We start from the raw sequence: 19339 nt of genomic DNA, 5'->3' as shown, positions 1-19339 counted from the left end.
AAAGTCTCAGGATACAAAATCAATGTGCAAAAATAACAAGCATTACTATATAGCAGTAGTACAAACAGAGAGCCAAATCATGAGTGAATTCCCATTCACATTGCTACAAAGAGAATAAAATACCTAGCAATACAATTTACAAGGGATGTGAAGGACCTCTTCAAGGAGAATTACAAACCACCGCTCAAGGAAATAAGAGATGACACAAACAAACGGAAAAACATTCCATGCTCATGGACAGGAAGAATCAATATTAGGAAAATGGCCATACTGCCCAATGTAATTTACTGATTCAATGCTATCCCCATCAAGCTACCATTGACGTTCTTCACAGAATTAGAAAAAAACGTCTTTAGAGTTCATATGGACAAAAAAAGAGCCTGCATAGCCAAGATAATCCAAAGCAAAAAGAACAAAGCTGGAGGCATCATGGACCTGACTTCAAACTATACTACAAGGATACAGTAACCCAAACAGCATGGTACTGGTACCAAAACAGATATATAGACCAGTGGAACAGAACAGAGCACTCAGAAATAATGCCACACATCTACAACCACCTGATCTTCGACAAACCTGACAAAAACAAGAAATGGGGAAAGGATTCCCTATTTAATAAATGGTGCTGGGAAAACTGGCTAGCCATATGCAGAAAACTGAAACTGTACCCCTTCCTTACACCTTATACAAAAATTAACTCAAGATGGATTAAAGACTTAAACATAAGACCTAAAACCATAAAAACCCTAGAAGAAAACCTAGGCAATACCATTCAGGACACAGGCATGGGCAAAGACTTTATGACTAAAACACCAACAGCAATGGCAAAATTGACAAATGGGATCTAATTAAACTAAAGAGCTTCTGCACAGCAAAAGAAACTATCATCAGAGTGAACAGGCAACCTACAGAATGGGAGAAAATTTTTGCTGTCTATCCACTAGACAAAGAGCTAATATCCAGAATCTACGAGGAACTTAAATTTACAAGAAAAAAACAAACGACCCCATCAAAAAGTGGGCAAAGGATATGAACAGACAATTCTCTAAGAAGACATTTATGCAGCCAATAGACATATGAAAGAAAGCTCATCATCATTGGTATTAGAGAAATGCAAATCAAAACCACAATGAGATACCATCTCACGCCAGTTAGAATGGCAATCATTAAAAAGTCAGGAAACAATAGATGCTGGAGAGGATGTGGAGAAATAGGAATTCTTTTACAGTGTTGGTGGGAGTGTAAATTAGTTCAACCACTGTGGAAGACAGTGTGGTGATTCCTCAAGGCTCTAGAACCAGAAATACCATTTGACCCAGCAATCCCATTACTGGGTATACACCCAAAGGATTATGAATTATTCTACTATAAAGACACATGCACATGTATGTTTATTGAGGCACTATTCACAATAACAAAGACTTGGAACCAACCCAAATGCCCATAAATGATAGACTGGAGAAATAAAATGTGGCAGTTATATACCATGGAATAGTATGCAGCTATAAAAAAGGATGAGTTCATGTCCTTTGCAGGCACATCGATGAAGCTGGAAGCCATCATTCTCAACAAACTAACACAGTAATAGAAAACCAAACACTGCATGTTCTCACTCATAAGTGGAAGTTGAACAATGAGAACACATGGACACAGGGAGGGGAACATCACACACTGGGGCCTGTCGGGGGCTGGGGGGCTAGTGGAGGGATAGCATTAGGAGAAATACCTAATGTAGATGACGGGTTGATGGGTACAGCAAATCACCATGGCACATGTCTACCTATGTAACAAACCTGCACTTTCTGCACACGTATCCCAGAACTTAAAGTATAATTTAAAAAAAATAATTAAATACAAGTGAATACTAAGTAAAAGGAGTGGACTGCTGGACTGGAAGATTCAAATATATAACGTCTGCACAAGCCACTTTAAATATAAAGCCACAGATACACTGAAAGTAAAATATGAAAAAAGTTATACCATGCAAATGGTAAGCATAAGAACACTGATGTGGCTACACTAACCTCAGACAAAACAGACTTCAGGATATGAGGGACATTTCATAATGGGAAAAGGTCATTATCAGGAAGACATAAAGTCCTAAATGTATACCCACAACACTTTAAAATACATGAAGCAAAACTCAACAGAACCAAAGGAGAAATAGGCAAGGGCACAATGATAGATGAAATTATTAACACTATTTTCTCAGTAATTCATAGGAAAAATGGGGGAAGACAATAAGCATGCAGAAGATCTTAACAACACTATCAACCAACTAGACTATACTGACATTAATACAACACTACATCCAATGCAGAATACACAAGGTATACAAGTACCCATGGACGGTTAACATAGATAGACTATATATATACATACATTTTCATGTGTGTGTATACATATATATCACTGGGCAAGAGACGCAAATTTCAAAACAATGATGGAAAGACATTTTTAGCTATTTTTCCTAAAAATGGCAATAAAAATTACATCACCTAAGATCTTTTATTCATCTAATGTAAAAAAAAAAGGTCATTCCACAATCTATAAATGCTAAAGATATTTTCTGGAAACTATGACTCACATTATACACAATGTCCCACAGAAATAATCAACATAATGCACTTATTATAGCAATGTATTAATAAGCCAAATTAATCAACTACCAAATTGCGCTACATTTCGGCTTCAGTAGAGACAAAGTTCATAAAAATACTTCAGAATACTATTAGTTTGTGATACTATTTCTCATTAAAATATATTTTTGAGACAGACTTGAAATGTAGCAAAAAAAACTACATATTCAAAATAAATATTCAAAGGGAAATATATAACCATGATGTCTTCTACATAAAATTTTTTGAAATAAATTATGTTCAATATGACTCATGTTTTCTGAGAATACAATCCAAGATTACTATTTATTATGTACAAATATAGCACAATTATGTCCAAATATTGCATGATAGAACATACTGTACATTTATTTTTGCAAATACCCCATTTAAAAAATTATAATAACTCGGAATGCCATGAAGCCTGAAGGCCCATCATCGTCCAAGAAGCTATCAGCAGTATGGCCATAGCTGTGTTTTCCGTGGTCACTGACTAAAACATAAACTCCTCTTGTCTTCTATACCTTTAATCACTACAGCAATATGCTGTGCTGCTTCTTCACCCAATCCCAAATTCCTCCTGTCCTTCATAACCCTTGTTAGTTCTCTGTAATTCCTATTCAATGATATAAAAACTCCCAAATAACATCCATCCTCCCAAGTCACTGAAAGGGATCTGGCCCTAAATTTCCTATCTTATGCAAATTCTGATTCTCCCCTAAGCCACATCTTCTCTGAAACAAAGGCTGCATTTTCTGCCATACTTCAAGTACTTCGGTGGTCAGACAAATAAATTAATATTCTCTTCATTCCCCCATATGTCTTCTGAATTGTATTTCTGTTTTCCTGAGAATAACCCATTTTCCATTGATATTTGTATCATTTGGCTCTATTAAAGATAGTTATGTAATCACCTCTGTTCACTCCTGACTCAATATTCCGCTCCATCCCAGTCCCAAGGTATATTTATAACTACATAGAAGAGCCATTGAACATCCACCCCCAAAGACCTTTGATTCTCTCATCTTCTACATCTTTCTCCAGTACACTTGCCACGTATTTCTATGGCCATATCCTCATCGCACAAGCTACTCCAGAGCTGAAATCGCTAATTTCCTATCCCCAGTCCCAACTTTTCTCCTGAAAACTGGATAAATTTCTCCAACTAATCTTCAATATCTTCACCTGGGTATTTTGTGCGTACCTGAAACTCAACAATTTAAATTGGTCACCCCTCCCACGAGGAGTTCAGTAGGCTTAACTAGATTCCAGCCAAGAAGCTGTAAGAATCGTGTTCTAGGGTTGGGACGCTAAGCCCCAGTGGCCTGGATTTTCTAGTGGGATCTTCTGATCCATGGGTTGCACAGTTCTGTGGAAAAAGCAGTTTCCCCTTCTGGGTAGCGTGCTCATTCACTGCCTCCCTTTGCTGGGGGTAGGGGGTTCTCCTTTCCCGTGTAGCTCTCAGGTGGGCCACGCACTACACTGCTCTTCCTTCTGTCCATGGGTCACATCAGCCTTCTAGTCAAGTTTGATGACAGAACTTGGATACCTTGGTTGCCAGCGAAGGATTCACACGTTTATTACGTTTTTTTTCCGATGGGAGCCTCCGAGCCCCACTGCTTCTAGTCAGCCATCTTGGCCCCGTCACTCCTATTATTTTTACCTCGTTTCCTTTTCTTAATGAATTGGATTGAAACACCAGAATACAGTTATTTAATATAGAACACCTTACACGTTTCTGATTATAACAGGTATGCCTAGAGTATTTCTCCATTATAGTGTTTATAATCCTCATTTTATTAGGAATTTTTAAAAAGAAATTATACCTTTGCTATATCTTTCAAGATAATATTCTTTTATCTACTTCTTGATGTGATGAATGATATTAGTAGATCTGTTATTACTGATCCATAATTTCCTTCCTAAATCTTACTCAGTATATTATTATTTTACTATATGGTACCAGTCAAATTTCTCCATATTTTCTCTTTTAGTTTATGTTTTTTCTGCCTTGCCTGTGAAAGTACTGCCCATCCCAAGATTTTAAAAAGCTAAAAACTTCCACAAATGGCATAATAAACACTGTAACAAAAAATATATTGTCAGACTAGGAAAATATATAACATATATAATAGACAAACAATCAAAATCTTTCATATACCACTTCGATAATAAAAACCAAACTAAAAAAGGAAAAAGATTATGAACAGGAAATTCACAGAAGAATACACACGCTATATAAATAGAAAAACCAATTGTTTTTCCTTCTCATTCACACTCAACACAGAATACTTCACCTCTGGTTACCAAAATGGGGGAGGGTTGCCACTTCCCACACTGACAAATTTAACACCAGCTGGGTATCCTATAATTTAATCCAATTCTGATAATATATCCCTGGAGTTAGCATCAGATCCCATGGGTTAAGGGCTCAATCCCTCAAGATTGCCTCCACTTCGGATATCAATCAAAAGCCTAGATTGTGACCAGCGCTTCTGTCTGACCAGCTATATATTGCCAGGGTGGGGAGTGGTGGGAACATGACCCTCTCCTCAGGTTTGATTAATTTGCTAGAGCAACACACATAACTCGGGGAAACACATTTACAAGTTTATTAATAAAGAATATAATAAAAGACACAAATGAAGAGCTACACAAGGCAAAGTATTCAGGAAGGGGTGTGAAGCCTCCATGCCGTCTTGGGGGCACGCCACCCTCCCAGCACATTTCCCATACCCTAGAAGCTCTCTGAACCCTGCAGCTTGGGGATTTTTATAAAGGCTTCATCACATAGTTATTGAGATTATTAACTCAATCTGTAGCCCTTTCCCCCTTCCTAGAAGAAAGGAGTTAGAACTGAAAGTTCCGAGCTTCTAATCATGGCTTAGTCTTTCTGGAAGCCAGCCCCTATCCAGGAGCCCACCAAGAGTCATCTTATTAGAACAAAGAGAGTCCTATCACCTAAGAAGTTCCAAGGAATTAGCAGCTCTTTGTCAGAAGCCAGGATAAAAGCTCAGTTATTAGAACAAGAGATACATGTAGAACCCCTATCACTCAAGAAATTAAAAAGGTTTTAGGAGCTGTGTGCCAAAAACTAGGGGTAGAGACCTATATCTATCTCTTATTATTTCTCAAACATGCTCATATACAAGCATGTATATTATTAATTTGAAGGAAAAATAAGATGATAACCCACATACAGTGTTAGTGATTCACTCTCACACACCGTTGGAGGAACGGGTATAGCATTTACTCTCACACACTGTTGGAGGGACTATAAATTCATATTATCTTTTGGGAGGTTACTTTTGCATCTTTAACCAAACATTTCACTCTAAGCCTTCAAAAATTATAAATTCGCCTCTGAAGAACTTCTCCTATAGATTACTGATGTTCCCATAGAATGTACCTCTTCACTACAGCGCTGTTAACTAGCGCAACATTGGAACCAACCTAAATATCTACAAATGAAGAATGGCTTAATAAATTAACACTGTAATACCACGCAGCTATTTGAAAAAGAGAGATTTAAATGTAACGGCCTAGAAAGAGTTCCATGATGAAGTGAAAAAAAACTGAATAAAACTTTTGACATATAAATATATAAATATAAAGAAGATATAAAAGGATTTGTACCATGCTGTTAAAAGTGGTCATCACTAGAGATGAGCCTGGAAGAGCTTAGGGTTGAATTTTCTTTTTTTCTTTTTTTTTTAATTTTATTATTATTATACTTTCAGCTTTACATATATATCCTTTTTTAGTAAGGATATGGATGATTTTTAAATTTTCTCTTGGATTTTCTGTTTTAGTTTTTTTTAATTCTTTTAAATTAAATAATTTGGTGTCTTTAATTTGCTAAAGATTTACGTAATATTTCTATATGTCTGGTCTTAAGTGAGACCAGTCTCTAGGGTTTTGTGGGTGTGTGTGTGTGCATCTTTGCCCTGTTTGAATACCACAGTTACACCTTGAAAAAATGAATTGATTGTTTTCAGTTTTCTGTTCCATCAAAGTCTGAACAAAATAGGAATCATTTTATTTTCACAAGACCTCTTAGAACTTAATTGTAGTTATCTGCATGTTGCATCTTTTGCAAGGGTAGTTCTTGAACAACTTTTCTACTTCTTCCATAGGCTGTTAGTCTGATATCCAGACTCCCTTCTGTAAATAAGTTCAGCTTTCATATCTGTATGAACTTATTTTTCAGAGAAGTTTTACTTACTCTACTGTTCATGTCTTCAATTTCCTTTGCTCGCTGAATTCTCCTCATTTCTAAGACCTGCTCTCTTTTCTTTTGCAACCATGCTTTAAATACTATGTCATTCTCTCTCTTTTTTTCTTTCTCTTCTTCTATTTTTCGTCGCTCTTCCTAGTAAAAGAATATGAAAAGACATTAATGGAAGATTAATAAAATTGTTTGAGTTATCATAGTAAAGAGATATATTTTGAGATCTGAAATTAGGACTCCCTGATCCTAAAACTTTCCATCAGAAAATTGGTCCTTCTAGGCCAGACGCGGTGGCTCATGCCTGTAATCCCAGCACTTTGGGGGGCCGAGGCACGCAGATCACTTGAGGTCAGGAGTTCGAGACCAGACTGGCCAACATGGTGAAAACCCGTCTCTACCCAAAATACAAAAATTAGCTGGGCTAATTTAACAAGTTCATAATAAACTTTTCTTCAAATAATGGAATTCTAAGTGTTTTCCTTACATTTTGACAATATAGCAAGACTTTCTAATTCCTTTTGATTGAACAGAAGGGAGGCAGGAAAGGAAAAATTCTACCAAACAGCATAAAATATATTTAAGAATATCTATATACTATTTCCTGAGCCCTAAAGTAGCCTATATTATAGGAAATATAAATGAATTTATTAAGAATTAAATTTTACATTATTTATACATTTCCATTTCACACAAAGGACTTTGGATGCCCTGCATGAATACAGTATGACAAAAGATGATTATCTTTCCAAGGGGAACATTCAGGTATGTTACACAGAAGCTATCAGCAAAAGCACTTATAATGGAGTTGCCAAAGAGAACACTGAAATGATGCACTTAGGTTAGAAAGACAGAGTATAGCAGCCCAACCCAGAAAATATGGGCATAAAAAAGCAAAGCCTTCCCCTGAAACCAACTAAAACATGTTAAAAGCCTTAGTACTTGAAGACCATGCCTTGAGCCAAGTTAGTTATAGGATACAACAAAAGTGTATTTCAGAACAAAGAGTGTGTGACATTCAGAAAAGAGAATCAAAATGAAAACAGAATTATCCATCCTTCACACCAGTTAAAGACTAACATCAGTTCATTAACAAAAAGGCAGTGACAACTATATAAAATCACCTGTATAACTTTTGTAAAAATATACACACATACCTACACATTTGTGTATAGCAAACATATAGATGTCATTCTCAAAAAATTATTTTGTATTGTCACCAAATTCCTATACTTTTAATTGTTGTTTTACACCTGAATCAAGTAAACTTAGTTTGACTATTAGAGGTATTAGTGACCAAGTGAACGAAGCTCTATAAGCATGCACCCTTTTAGGTTCTTATCTGAGTGTGCTAGAGGTTATAATTCTTACGAAGTCATTTTTCACTTTTTTTTTTTTTTTGCTAATGCCAATTCCTGATTTAAATGCCAGATATTTCCCTGATAATTTCCCGTATAAAGTAGATAACACACCATTTCTCAAGGGTGCCAGAGAACTGGAAATTTTTATTCCAGTTTGCTACTGACAAGTACAGATATACCTTGGTAAAGTTATTTAAACTTTCTAAGGTTTTCTTATCTGCAAAATGATCTGTAAGGTCACTTCTCACGTATTATCTGCTGAGCTTTGTATTTAGAATTAGACATTTTGTATGGCTCAGCTTAATACCATTAGGTTTCCAGTAAAACAAAGAATTGGAGCACTGACATAAGTAATTCTGAGAAAAGTCACCAGTTTAAGTCCTGGAATTTTCAATTATAAGATACATAGAGTTTCACATAAGAACAAATATGAAAAACAAAAAAATTAATTTGGGATTCTATATGGCATTTTGGAGACATTTCATTAAGAATATTAGGCTATATTCTTAATCTGAAACTAAAATCCTGGAAATAAAAGAATTGTAAGCATAGAACAAAATATGAAACACATGCAAATAAAAGAATTATAGTCCAAGTCTTCCTGTTGCCTCCTAAACCTCTACACTTTATGCCTTCATTTTTCCCTCTGACATTTTATTTTTACCTATCATATCAAGATTACTTTCAGCAGTCACTTAACGTCTCATGAGTCTCACCTTTAAAATGAAAGGATCAGATGAAGTCATCACTGAGATCTCCGCTAACACAGATCAGTCTACTATTCTTTGTGATCCTTACAAGGACCAAAGTAATCACTGTGCTCATTCCATAAATACACATTCTTAACACTTCATCAATCTAACAATAGATAAATAAAGCAATCAAAAAAAGTCTCCAATGGTTTGAACAACTGTTTTAATTCCCATTGCATTTATAAAACAGTAAAACATACTCTAGTTTTAATATAATGCCCACTTAGGTTCTCACCTCTCTTTTCAGTTTTTCTCTCTTTTGTTCTAGTTGTTTTTGTAGTTCTTTCTGTCGAGGGGAAAGACAGTATGTTGAAGTCACCGGTGAGATATGTGCAGACTGTGCCCTGTGATTAGAGTTCCCATTCCCTTTACTTTGATCTGAGATGACAGCAGAGCTTGGACAAGTCTTGCGGTTGAGTGGTGGCTGAGGGATATAAGCCAGCGGCTTTCCTGTTGATGAGTGAGTGACAGCGTGAATCTTTGCTGCAGAATCTTCTTTCTTGGTGCCACTGACAGAGGAGTTGGAAGATCTGGGTAACAACTGCTGAGGGTCATTTTCTGTACTATTTGCATTATTAATGGGAGGCAAAAACCCCTGACTGGCAATGTCTTGTAAATTCAGAAGTTCAAATTTTCCATCTCTCTCTACCAGTATTGTCCTATCCTTGTTTTCTTCACAGCTTACATTAGTAAGTGACAGGAGCACATTTTCTTGTCCAAAATCATTGGAAATACATAACTGTGACAGTTTCCCAAACATATTCCTTTCGTTTTCAAAATAATTTTTAGAAGTAGTAGTGTCTTCTAGTGGAGGAACTTCCAAATCCACTAACTTGTCCTTGAACTTAAGTTTTCGCTCCCTTTTATCATTCACCGGTTCTTGATTCTGTAGAAGCTTGTTAGCTTGTACAATTTTCTCCATAATATATCTCCTTACTTCCTCATCCTCTTCCTCCTCCAAGTCTTTCTGGCTTTCTAGTCTGGATTCCTGGAAAGAGTTTTCACTATCTGAATCTGATATGGGATCCAAAGGTTGAATACCTGGTACAGAAATGATGTCATTTTTTCTTGGTGAGACCTCATCCTGCAAAGACTTGTCAGGATCAGAATGCTGTTTGGTGTGCTCTATTACTGTCTCATTCTCTTTTAAGTCTTGGTTAATATTCTCTTCCTTCTCACAAGCCATCTAAAAACAAGATATTTTTCAGTCAAAATTGAGATTCTTCATTTATAAGTAGACATACAAAATGGGATTTTTCCTGTTCATATAATTTATTTTATGAATGGGAAAATTTAAGTGTTTATTGCTCATAATTTGCTCATAACATTCTAATTCATACTTATGAGTATCCAAGGGAAATAATGTGACAGCAATGCAGGAAAAATTCAACTTTAAATTTGAATTTGATGTAGCTAAGTGCTACATTGATTTTTAAACATTTTTATGCTAATGTATCAAAATGTAACTACAAATAACAATATTAATATTCCTTCCCCTATAAAATTTTCCTCTCTTTACATTTTCAGAAAAACAATTTTCAAAAATGTTTCCTCCTTGTAATATTTGCATTCCTCAATCAAACATCTTTCTCCCCAGACCATTGCAAGGGCGAATTATTTGGTCAAGTCCTAATCACTTGAGGTTCTTTTAATCTTTTCAGACTATTATTATCACTATAATCTAAATTCCAGGTCAATTTTTACCTCTAGATCAGATTTCCCTTCTTCAACTATACTCAGAGATTTCAGAAATCCATGCTAATCACCATCAGATAACTTGGCCTTACATTAAAAAAAATTAATTCCACATGAACCATAAACCAGTATCAGTGCAGCACAAAACTCCACTCCACTTCTGCTGTATCTAACTAAAAGCTTATATATATATTAAAAAAGATATATAAATGTATATAAATATTATATATATATATATTTTTCTCTTTGTCAAAGTTCTCTCCCTCCTAAAGCAGTTCTATGGGAGCTACTACATGCTTCTCTCTTCAACCCCTTAAAATCACTTTCCTCCTTCATTTGCTCATAGGTCATCCTGTGTGATAGTGAAGGTCATCTTGTCTGATAGTCAGATGTCTAATAAGCAAATAAACCTGGCCCATTTAAATGACTGCCAAATAACTATGATTTAACAAAGATCTCTGTATCACAAGTGTTCATTTTAGCCTTATTTGTTTCTCTAGTTGATTCTTTTTTATTTTTCCAATATCATGAGGATGGCAGATCTCTGGTTCATTCTTATAGTCTCTGTTTCTGAACTCTCCTTTAGCTTTTCTTGTCTTTTGAAAACCCACATTTTACAAAAAAATCTTCCCCCGACCCTCTTATGTGCCTCTAGCTCAGTCATCCCCTTTTCTCAAAAGCCTCAAAAGAGGTTATTATAATCATCCACTGGAATGTGTAAGATTCATAACGGCACTTTTATTTTATCCCTGCTATATATATCCCTAGCACCTAGAACAGCCTCTGATATGATAGGTGATCATTAATACTTGTTGAATTAGAAAATGAAACAATAAATCATCCCTATTACCTCTCTAATTCTATCACACTGTGCTTTGGATCTCACACCCTTCCAGTCTTGAGAAATTGGTTCAACCTTACCACTCTGGGTATCTGCCTCTATTCATTCTGCTTATTTTTCTGTTAGGATGCATAAAACTCCCATTTAAAAGCCATCTTAGAAAAATCTTCACTTTTGACTCTGTTTCCATCTTCAAATATTGTGTATCCCATTTGTCTTTTCCATTATATAAGAAAGCAAAATGGAACTAAGAGATCTGTAATATAAAACCTGCATTTCCTCATAGTCTTTTCCTTAACACCTTTAAAACTGGCTTCTGCCATAACTCTGATCATTATCCCTCTGATGTCACCTATTTTCCCAGTGTTATTCCTTTTCCTACTTATTGACACTAACTTATGTATATACATATATATACACACATACATATGCATATATACATATATATGTTTTACAGAAATACATATACACATTATACACATGTAAAGAGAGAGAGAAATAACCTACCTTGATGCAGGAACTGGTTAATTTTCCTGGAGTTCCTTTCTTCATCTCTGATAAATAGTATATGACCATGCTTAATGCATCCACTTCTCCTAGGAGTATTCCTGTGACTCAGACTTTGACCCTTTACTTTGTTCTCTATATTCATTGCCAAGAAGAGCTAATTCAGTCTTAAAGTTTTAAATATTAGCTAAAAGGTCATGTGTTTAGAGGATTTGCTTTATTTTTCATTTATTTTAATAGCATAACCCCATGATTTTACCCAAGTTCACAGAAAGTAGGAATTAACTGTATTTTTTACTTTCGATGCAATAAATCATGATTTTACTATTTATTTATATTATTTAAATTATAATTTTATAATGGTCATTTTAGCTTATTAAATGCTAGTGTAATAACTGTTCTCTCACTAACCTGCCCTATGCCTTAGGATACAACATTTAAGCAATCTATGCCTCATTTTTCTTATCTTTAAGATGAGGATAATAGTAATTTGCCCAATGTAGATCAAAGAAATTTTGTGATGTTTAGATGAGATAATAATGTGAAAACCTTAAAGAATTGCAAAGCACTTTGTAATATAATTATTATGAATGCTGTTGGCAATATATACCTCTATTATGCTGGCATCACTTTTTTCATTTTCATTAATTAACCACTCCAGGTCCTTTTCAAAGTCATCTTCATATTCTTCACTTTTCTTTGAATCAGTATCTTTATTTTCATTCATTTTCTGTTTGTGAAGGAAATATGCTATAAGATTTTAAAAGATAAGGTATATGTTATGCCTGCTCTAGAGGAGGAATGGAGTATGGAGATTAATGCTGTAGGTAAGCTAATTAACACAGAGAAACACAAAATGGAATGTTCAAAATGAACATGCACTTGAATACACCATAAAAGAGAGATCTGCAATGGCAAGACATTTCCATAGGTAAACATTCCTAAGAACTCTCCCACTTTCCCCCAATTCCCCAAATAGTTATTGATGTTGGTTCCTTTTCCCTCTCAAGATAAAGTTAATTTTCGGTACACTTTAGGTACGCTGAATTAATAAATAATCCAGAAGCTATTTTAGCCATTAGCTTCGCTTTGTTCTCCCCAAACCTTTGGCCAGACTAAGTTGTTACTGAATAATAACTGTTATTCAACTTAATTATTATTCAAAAATAACTGTTAATTGTTCAACTGGATAATCATTATTTTTTTCTAAACTATTCATTGGACTATAATTCCTTCCAGATATTTATTTCTTTTAAACTAAAAATACAAAATAGATTTGCTAAAGGACTCAAAAGTAAGCCCTTCAATAATTTCTAAATCAGGTTGAGCGCAAATTTTGAAGCAATCTGGAGAAACCAAATCAACACTTCAGGGTGAGTTTCTCTTCCTAACTGCAAGACAAGCTAAATTGCTAAAGTTATTATGTCTAACTACCTACGAATTAAAAGCAAGGGCACCATGAATGATACAGAATAAAACTCACTGTAATCCAAAATACTTACAGTAAAAATAGTACTTTTCACAGTCACAATGCCTTGGAATAACCAGTTTTTTTTTCAGAGCAGGGATCTTGAAATTTATTATTTTAAGATGTTTGAGTTACATAAACATTATAAGAATATTTCTTTGGAACTCTTCAGTGCTTTCCCTTATTTTATGATAAACATAGTTCTGAACTTATAAATAAATGGTTGCCTGAAGACTTTAGTAGATACGTTTTATTGTTTACAGAGAATACCACCCACATGAAAACTAAAATTTAAAATGAAAACATAAGATCTGTATAATAAATTAAAAACACAGTAATTAAAAATTTAACAGGTTAGGGGTCTTTAAGTCATACTATTATGCCATAATTCAAAGGAAAAAAAAGCCATAGTTAAGGTAACTCTGAGAAGTAAATTAAGTCGCATCAAATCTGAAGTGCAATTCTTTTCCTGTAACTTAAAAAAAAAAACCCTCATGACTGGTTCTCAAGTAAACAAAGAACATAAATTAAAAACTCTGGTTATCAAATCCCTTAAGCTTTTTTCAAATGCGTCACAGGATATTCAACCCCTTCAATTCTTTTAATCTTCATCTCCAGGGTACTGTCCATATGGTACACAATCAACAAGCTAGAACAAAAATACATCTTACACAAACAAAATCACTTAACACTTCCTACTTTATGCTTGTGAGTTTCACACATTTAAATTTCAACATTTATCATCAGTAAAAATCTAGGTAAGTGGCTTAGACCAGCTCTACCCTCTTAGTAGGGAACTGTAGTAAGAGACGGAAATCAATTCCTTCCTCCCTGAGTGTCTGGTAAATCCCATGTGGATAGGTTAACTGCCGATCTTTCAGTAGGAGTCTTAAACCAAGTCCATATGTATACATAATTTTGATAACTTTCTTCCAAAATTCAGGATATTCAAAAATAGTTTAAATAATTGAGTCCCGTCTTACAGCGTTTTAAACATATGCTTGCTTAAAAATCTAAGAACTGAAAGCATGTCAAAGAGAATGCCTTTTAATATAAAGTACTTAAGCAAAAACTAATCCATACATCATGAAACCATCTGGCCCATTATTCCTGTGTATCCTGCCAAGACTGTGATCCTATAAGTAAGTTTTTAAAAAATCATAAACTGTCACAAAGTATGATGATAAATATTTTATGAACTTTAGGTGATAATTTAAATCTGTATTCAGGATCCCAAGGTACCACCAACGAAATGAATACCATTGCCTCATGGAAGCTACAATTTCGGGAGTGACTTTTTCTCCCAGGGACAAAATTATTACTTTCCACGTTCAATAACTTTGAGAGGGGAAAGAATATGACAAAAACTTAGTCTAAGCTACGCTCAGACGAGTTTCCTTCATACATAGTGAAGCAAGGTGTTACCAGACTTCCCCACCAGTGCCGGACTTGGTGGACCTCGGACTCCAGAGGATAAGGCGCCACCAGAAAGCTTCTTTCCTCACTACCTACCTTCCCTCCCAGCTATACCAGACGTTTATACCTTTACCTTCTATCCCACCATTAATATCTCCGCATCGTCCTTCCCTTCTCTCCCTCTATATCCCTCCTGCCTGTGTAAAATGCGGCGGCTGGGATCACAGAGATGGCTGGGGGAGTTCTTCTCTCCTCCTCTTTCTAAGCTCTTCACATCGAGGCAAAGAAGACCCCGGCACCTGCCTCCGCGGCAGCCAGGACCACACTGCCATGGCAACAGCGTGCCTCTGCGTCCTCCATCCGGGCCTCTCTAACTACGAGAGCGACAAAAACCCGCGCAGGCGCACGCGATATCCTCAGAACACCGACCCCTCCCGGCACCCATACCGGTGCTTGCAAAGGGTACAGTGAAGCTGAGGTTTCTAAGGGGACGACTGAGGAATCCACGCCATCACTAACGTTATCAGAGACTCGCAAAGTGCCGCTGTGTTGGTTGTGAAATTTCCCTCTTGTAGCTGTCTCTCGTCAGATTTAGAATTTCTTAGGACAACTTCTAAAACTATATTTCTCTATGTTATGTGCTTCGTAGTTAACGTAAAAAAGTAGTTTTTAGTTTTCATTAGTAGATAAGCAAATTGCTAATTAGTTATCATATTTTTGACCCTCAGCTTCTTTTTTTCCTAATCAAAACCCAAACTTTACCCAAGAGAGTTGCCAAAGAAAACAGGATTTTTGCTCCAGCTTTGAGGCATGTCAAAATGGTCAACTACAATTTTCTCAAATTCTGCTTATCTTTATGTATAAAGGCAAAGCAAGATGAATTTAGATTGTGGTGAAAGTTGAGAAGATTTTAACAACTATCCATTCCCAGCCAGAAATAAATAAGAACTGGGAGAAGTAAAAATATTTCCTCGGTACAATCCAGTGTGTTCGGATTATTTTTAAATTGTTTATTATTAGGATTTCTATCACTTGATATGATGGAGAGTACCTTTTCTCCAAGAGAGGCAATGTAAAATTAAATTTTTAGATATTCTTCAAGTTATAGACTTAAGGTTTTTTAAAATGGAAGGTTAAAATGAATTGTAATATTGAGTGCACTTCCTAGATGTGGTGTAGTTTTAATGACCTAGTGTTGCTACTGCTTCAGCACTTGAAAAAAGACGCCCCCAAAAAAGGTTATTCACTGCTAAAGGTTGAAGGAATTTTAGTCAAATCTCCTTTAACGGATGTAGAGTTGTAGAGTTACTTACCAAAGCTGGAAGTAGACCCTAGGTTTCAGAACTCCTAGGTTAATAGTTTTTTCCTCTGACCATCCCCCTAAGTTTGTATTTTTCAAATAATGGGTGATAGCAGCTTTTTTTTTTAAGTTTCAGTAGGTTTTGGGGGAACAGGTGGTGTTTGGTTACATGGATAAGTTCTTTAGTGGTGATTTCTGAGATTTTGGTGCACCCATCACCTGAGCAGTGTACACTGTACCCAATATGTAGAGTTTTTTTGTTTGTTTGTTTGTTTTGTTTTTGAGACAGAGTCTTGCTCTGTCACCCAGGCTGGAGTGAAGTGGCATGATCTGGGCTCACTTCAACCTCCATCTCCCAGGTTCAAGCGATTCTTGTGCCTTAGCCCCCAGAGTAGCTGAAACTACAGGCATGCCACCACGCCTGGCTAACTTTTTGTATTTTTAGTAGAGATGGGGTTTCACCATGTTGCCCAAGCTGATCTCCAGCAACTGAGCTCAGGCAGTCCGCCCACCTGGGCCTCCTAACCAATATGTAGTTTTTTATCCCTCATCCTGCTCCCACCCTTTCTCCCAAGTCCCCAAAGTCCACTGTATCATCCTTATGCTTTTGCATCCTCATAGCTTAGCTCCCACTTATAAGTGAGAACATATGATGTTTGGTTTTCCATTCCTGAGTTACTTCACTTAGAATAATGATGAAGTAACCTCCATTTCCATCCAGGTCGCTACAATGCCATAATTTGATTCCTTCGTATGACTGAGTAGTATTCCATGGTATGTATATGTACCACATTTTCTTTATCCACTGGTTGGTTGATGGGCATTTGGTTTGGTTCTTTATTTTTGTAATTGCGAATTGTACCGCAATAAACGTGTGCAAGTGTCTTTTTCACATAATGACTTCTTTTCCTCTGGGTAGATACCCGGTAGTGGGATTGCTGCATCAAATGGTAGATCTACTTTTAGTTCTTTAAAGAATCTCCACACTGTTTTCCATTGCGATTGTACTAGTTTACATTCCCACCACCAGTGTAAAAGTGTTCCCTGTTCACCACATCCATGCCAACATCTGTTGTTTTTTTTATTTTTTGCTTATGACCATTCTTGCAGGAGTAAGGTGGTATGGTATTGAGGTTTTGATTTGCATTTCCCTGATCATTGGTGATGTTGAGCATTTTTTCATCTCTTTATTGGCCATTTGAATATCTTATTTTGAGAATTGTCTGTTCATGTCCTTAGCCCACTTTTTGATGAGATTATTTGTTTTTTCCTTGCTGATTTGTTTGAGTTCCTTGAAGACTGTGGATATTAGTCCTTAGTTAGATACATAGATTGTGAAGATTTTCTCCCATTCTGTGGGTTGTCTGTTTACTCTGCTGATTATTTCTTTTGCTATACAGAAGCTTTTTAGTTTAATTAAGTCCCATCTACTTACCTTTGTTTTTGTTGCGTTTGCTTTTAGATTCTTGGTCATGAAGTCTTTGCCAAAGCCAATGTCTAGAAGGGTTTTTCCAATGTTGTCTTCTAGAATTTTTATGGTTTCAGGTCTTAGATTTAAGTATTTGATCCATCTTGAGTTGATTTTTGTATAAGGTGAGAGATGAGGATCCAGTTTCATTTTTCTACATGTTGCTTGCCAATTATCCCAGCACCATTTGTTGAATAGGGTGTCCTTTCCTCAATTTATATTTTTGTGTGCTTTGTCAGAGATCAGTTAGCTTCATTTCTGGGTTCTCTATTCTGTTTCATTAGTCTATGTGCCTGTTTTTATGCCAGTACCATGATGTTTTAGTGACTGTAGCCTTGTAGTATAGTTTGAAGTTGGGTAATGTAATGCCTCCAGATTTGTTCTTCTTGCTTAGTTTTCCTTTGGCTCTGCAGGCTCCTTTTTGGTTTTATATGAATTTTAGGGTTGTTTTTTCTAGTTCTGTGAAGAATGATAATGGTATTTTGATGGGAATTGCATTGAGTTTGTAGATTGCTTTTGGCAGTATAGTCATTTTCACAATAGTGATTCTACCCATCTGTGAGCATGGGATTTGCTTCCATTTGTTTGTGTCATCTATGATTTCTTTCATCAGTGTTTTTTAGTTTTCCTTGTAGAGATCTTTCACCTCCTTGGTTAGGTATATTCCTAAGTATTTTATTTTTTGCAGCTATTGTAAATGGGGTTGAGTTCTTGATTTGATTCTCATCTTGGTTGTTGTTGGTATATAGCAGTGCTACTGTTACGGTGGAGGGTGTCCATGTTCTTGGCATTTTGAACAAAGAATTGGAAAAAACACACAAATAAAGCAAGGAAAGAATGAGGCAACAAAAGCAGAGATTTTTATTGAAAATGAAAGTACACTCCACAGTGTGGCAACGGGCATGAGCAGTGGCTCAAGGGCTCCAGATACAGAATCTTCTTGGGTCCAAATATCCCCTAGAGGTTTCCCATTGGACACTTTACATTGGTTCACCCCATGTAAATGAAGTGGTAGCCCACAATCAGTCTGATTGGTTGTGGAAAGCAACCAATCAGAGGTTGAAGTGAAGTTACAAAGTTACACTCCTATGCAAACATTACACTCCTATGCTCTTTGCAGCCAATCAGGTGTACTTTCAATTTCCCATCTGCAGAAAAGGGGATTTGCCAAGGAAGTAGCCTCTGGTCCTTTTGTTACTTAGGCATGGCAAGTTAGGGTTTTCCTTTCAACTGCATTCTAGGAAGTCAGTGTGAAATGGCCTTAGGTTCCCTGCCTCCAGACCCTATTCTCCTGCCTCACTACAGATTTGTGTACATTGATTTTATATCCTGAAACTTTACTGAATTAATTTATCAGTTCTAGAATCTTTTGGGATGGTTTTCTAGTATATGATTATGTCACTGGCAAACAGCAACAGTTTTGATTTCCTCTTTACCCATGTGGATGCCCTTTATTTCTTTCTCTTGCCTGGTTGGGATATAGCAGCATGCTTGGTAGCCAAAAGTGGAAATGACTCAAATGTCCATCAAATGATGAATGGATAAATGTTATATATCTATACAATGGAATATTATTCTGCAATAAAAATAAATGAACTACTGCTGGAGGATTCTAAAAAGATGGTGGAATAGGAAGCACCAGGAATCTATCTCCCCACCTAGAAAAACAATTGCACTGTCAAAAC

At 36.0% G+C, this 19339-nt stretch overlaps 1 protein-coding gene across 1 annotated transcript in view; it reads right to left on the bottom strand.

The window, feature by feature from the left end:
- CCDC181 (coiled-coil domain containing 181) overlaps nucleotides 1-15258 on the bottom strand; it is a gene marked incomplete at its 5' end in the record, with an annotated part of 32588 nt that extends 17330 nt beyond the window's left edge. The window contains 4 exon segments of the mRNA NM_001134215.1: nucleotides 6844-6990; nucleotides 9195-10145; nucleotides 12613-12732; nucleotides 15020-15258. Of these exon segments, the coding sequence (NP_001127687.1) occupies nucleotides 6844-6990; nucleotides 9195-10145; nucleotides 12613-12729 (1215 nt within the window).
- Between the last annotated feature and the right edge of the window lie 4081 nt (nucleotides 15259-19339).

This window comes from Pongo abelii, chromosome 1 (genome assembly GCF_028885655.2).
Source record: "Pongo abelii isolate AG06213 chromosome 1, NHGRI_mPonAbe1-v2.0_pri, whole genome shotgun sequence".
NCBI classification, from domain to species: domain Eukaryota; kingdom Metazoa; phylum Chordata; class Mammalia; order Primates; family Hominidae; genus Pongo; species Pongo abelii.
Note: the sequence above shows the minus strand (reverse complement) of the source record. Positions and strands in the feature narration are given on the sequence as shown.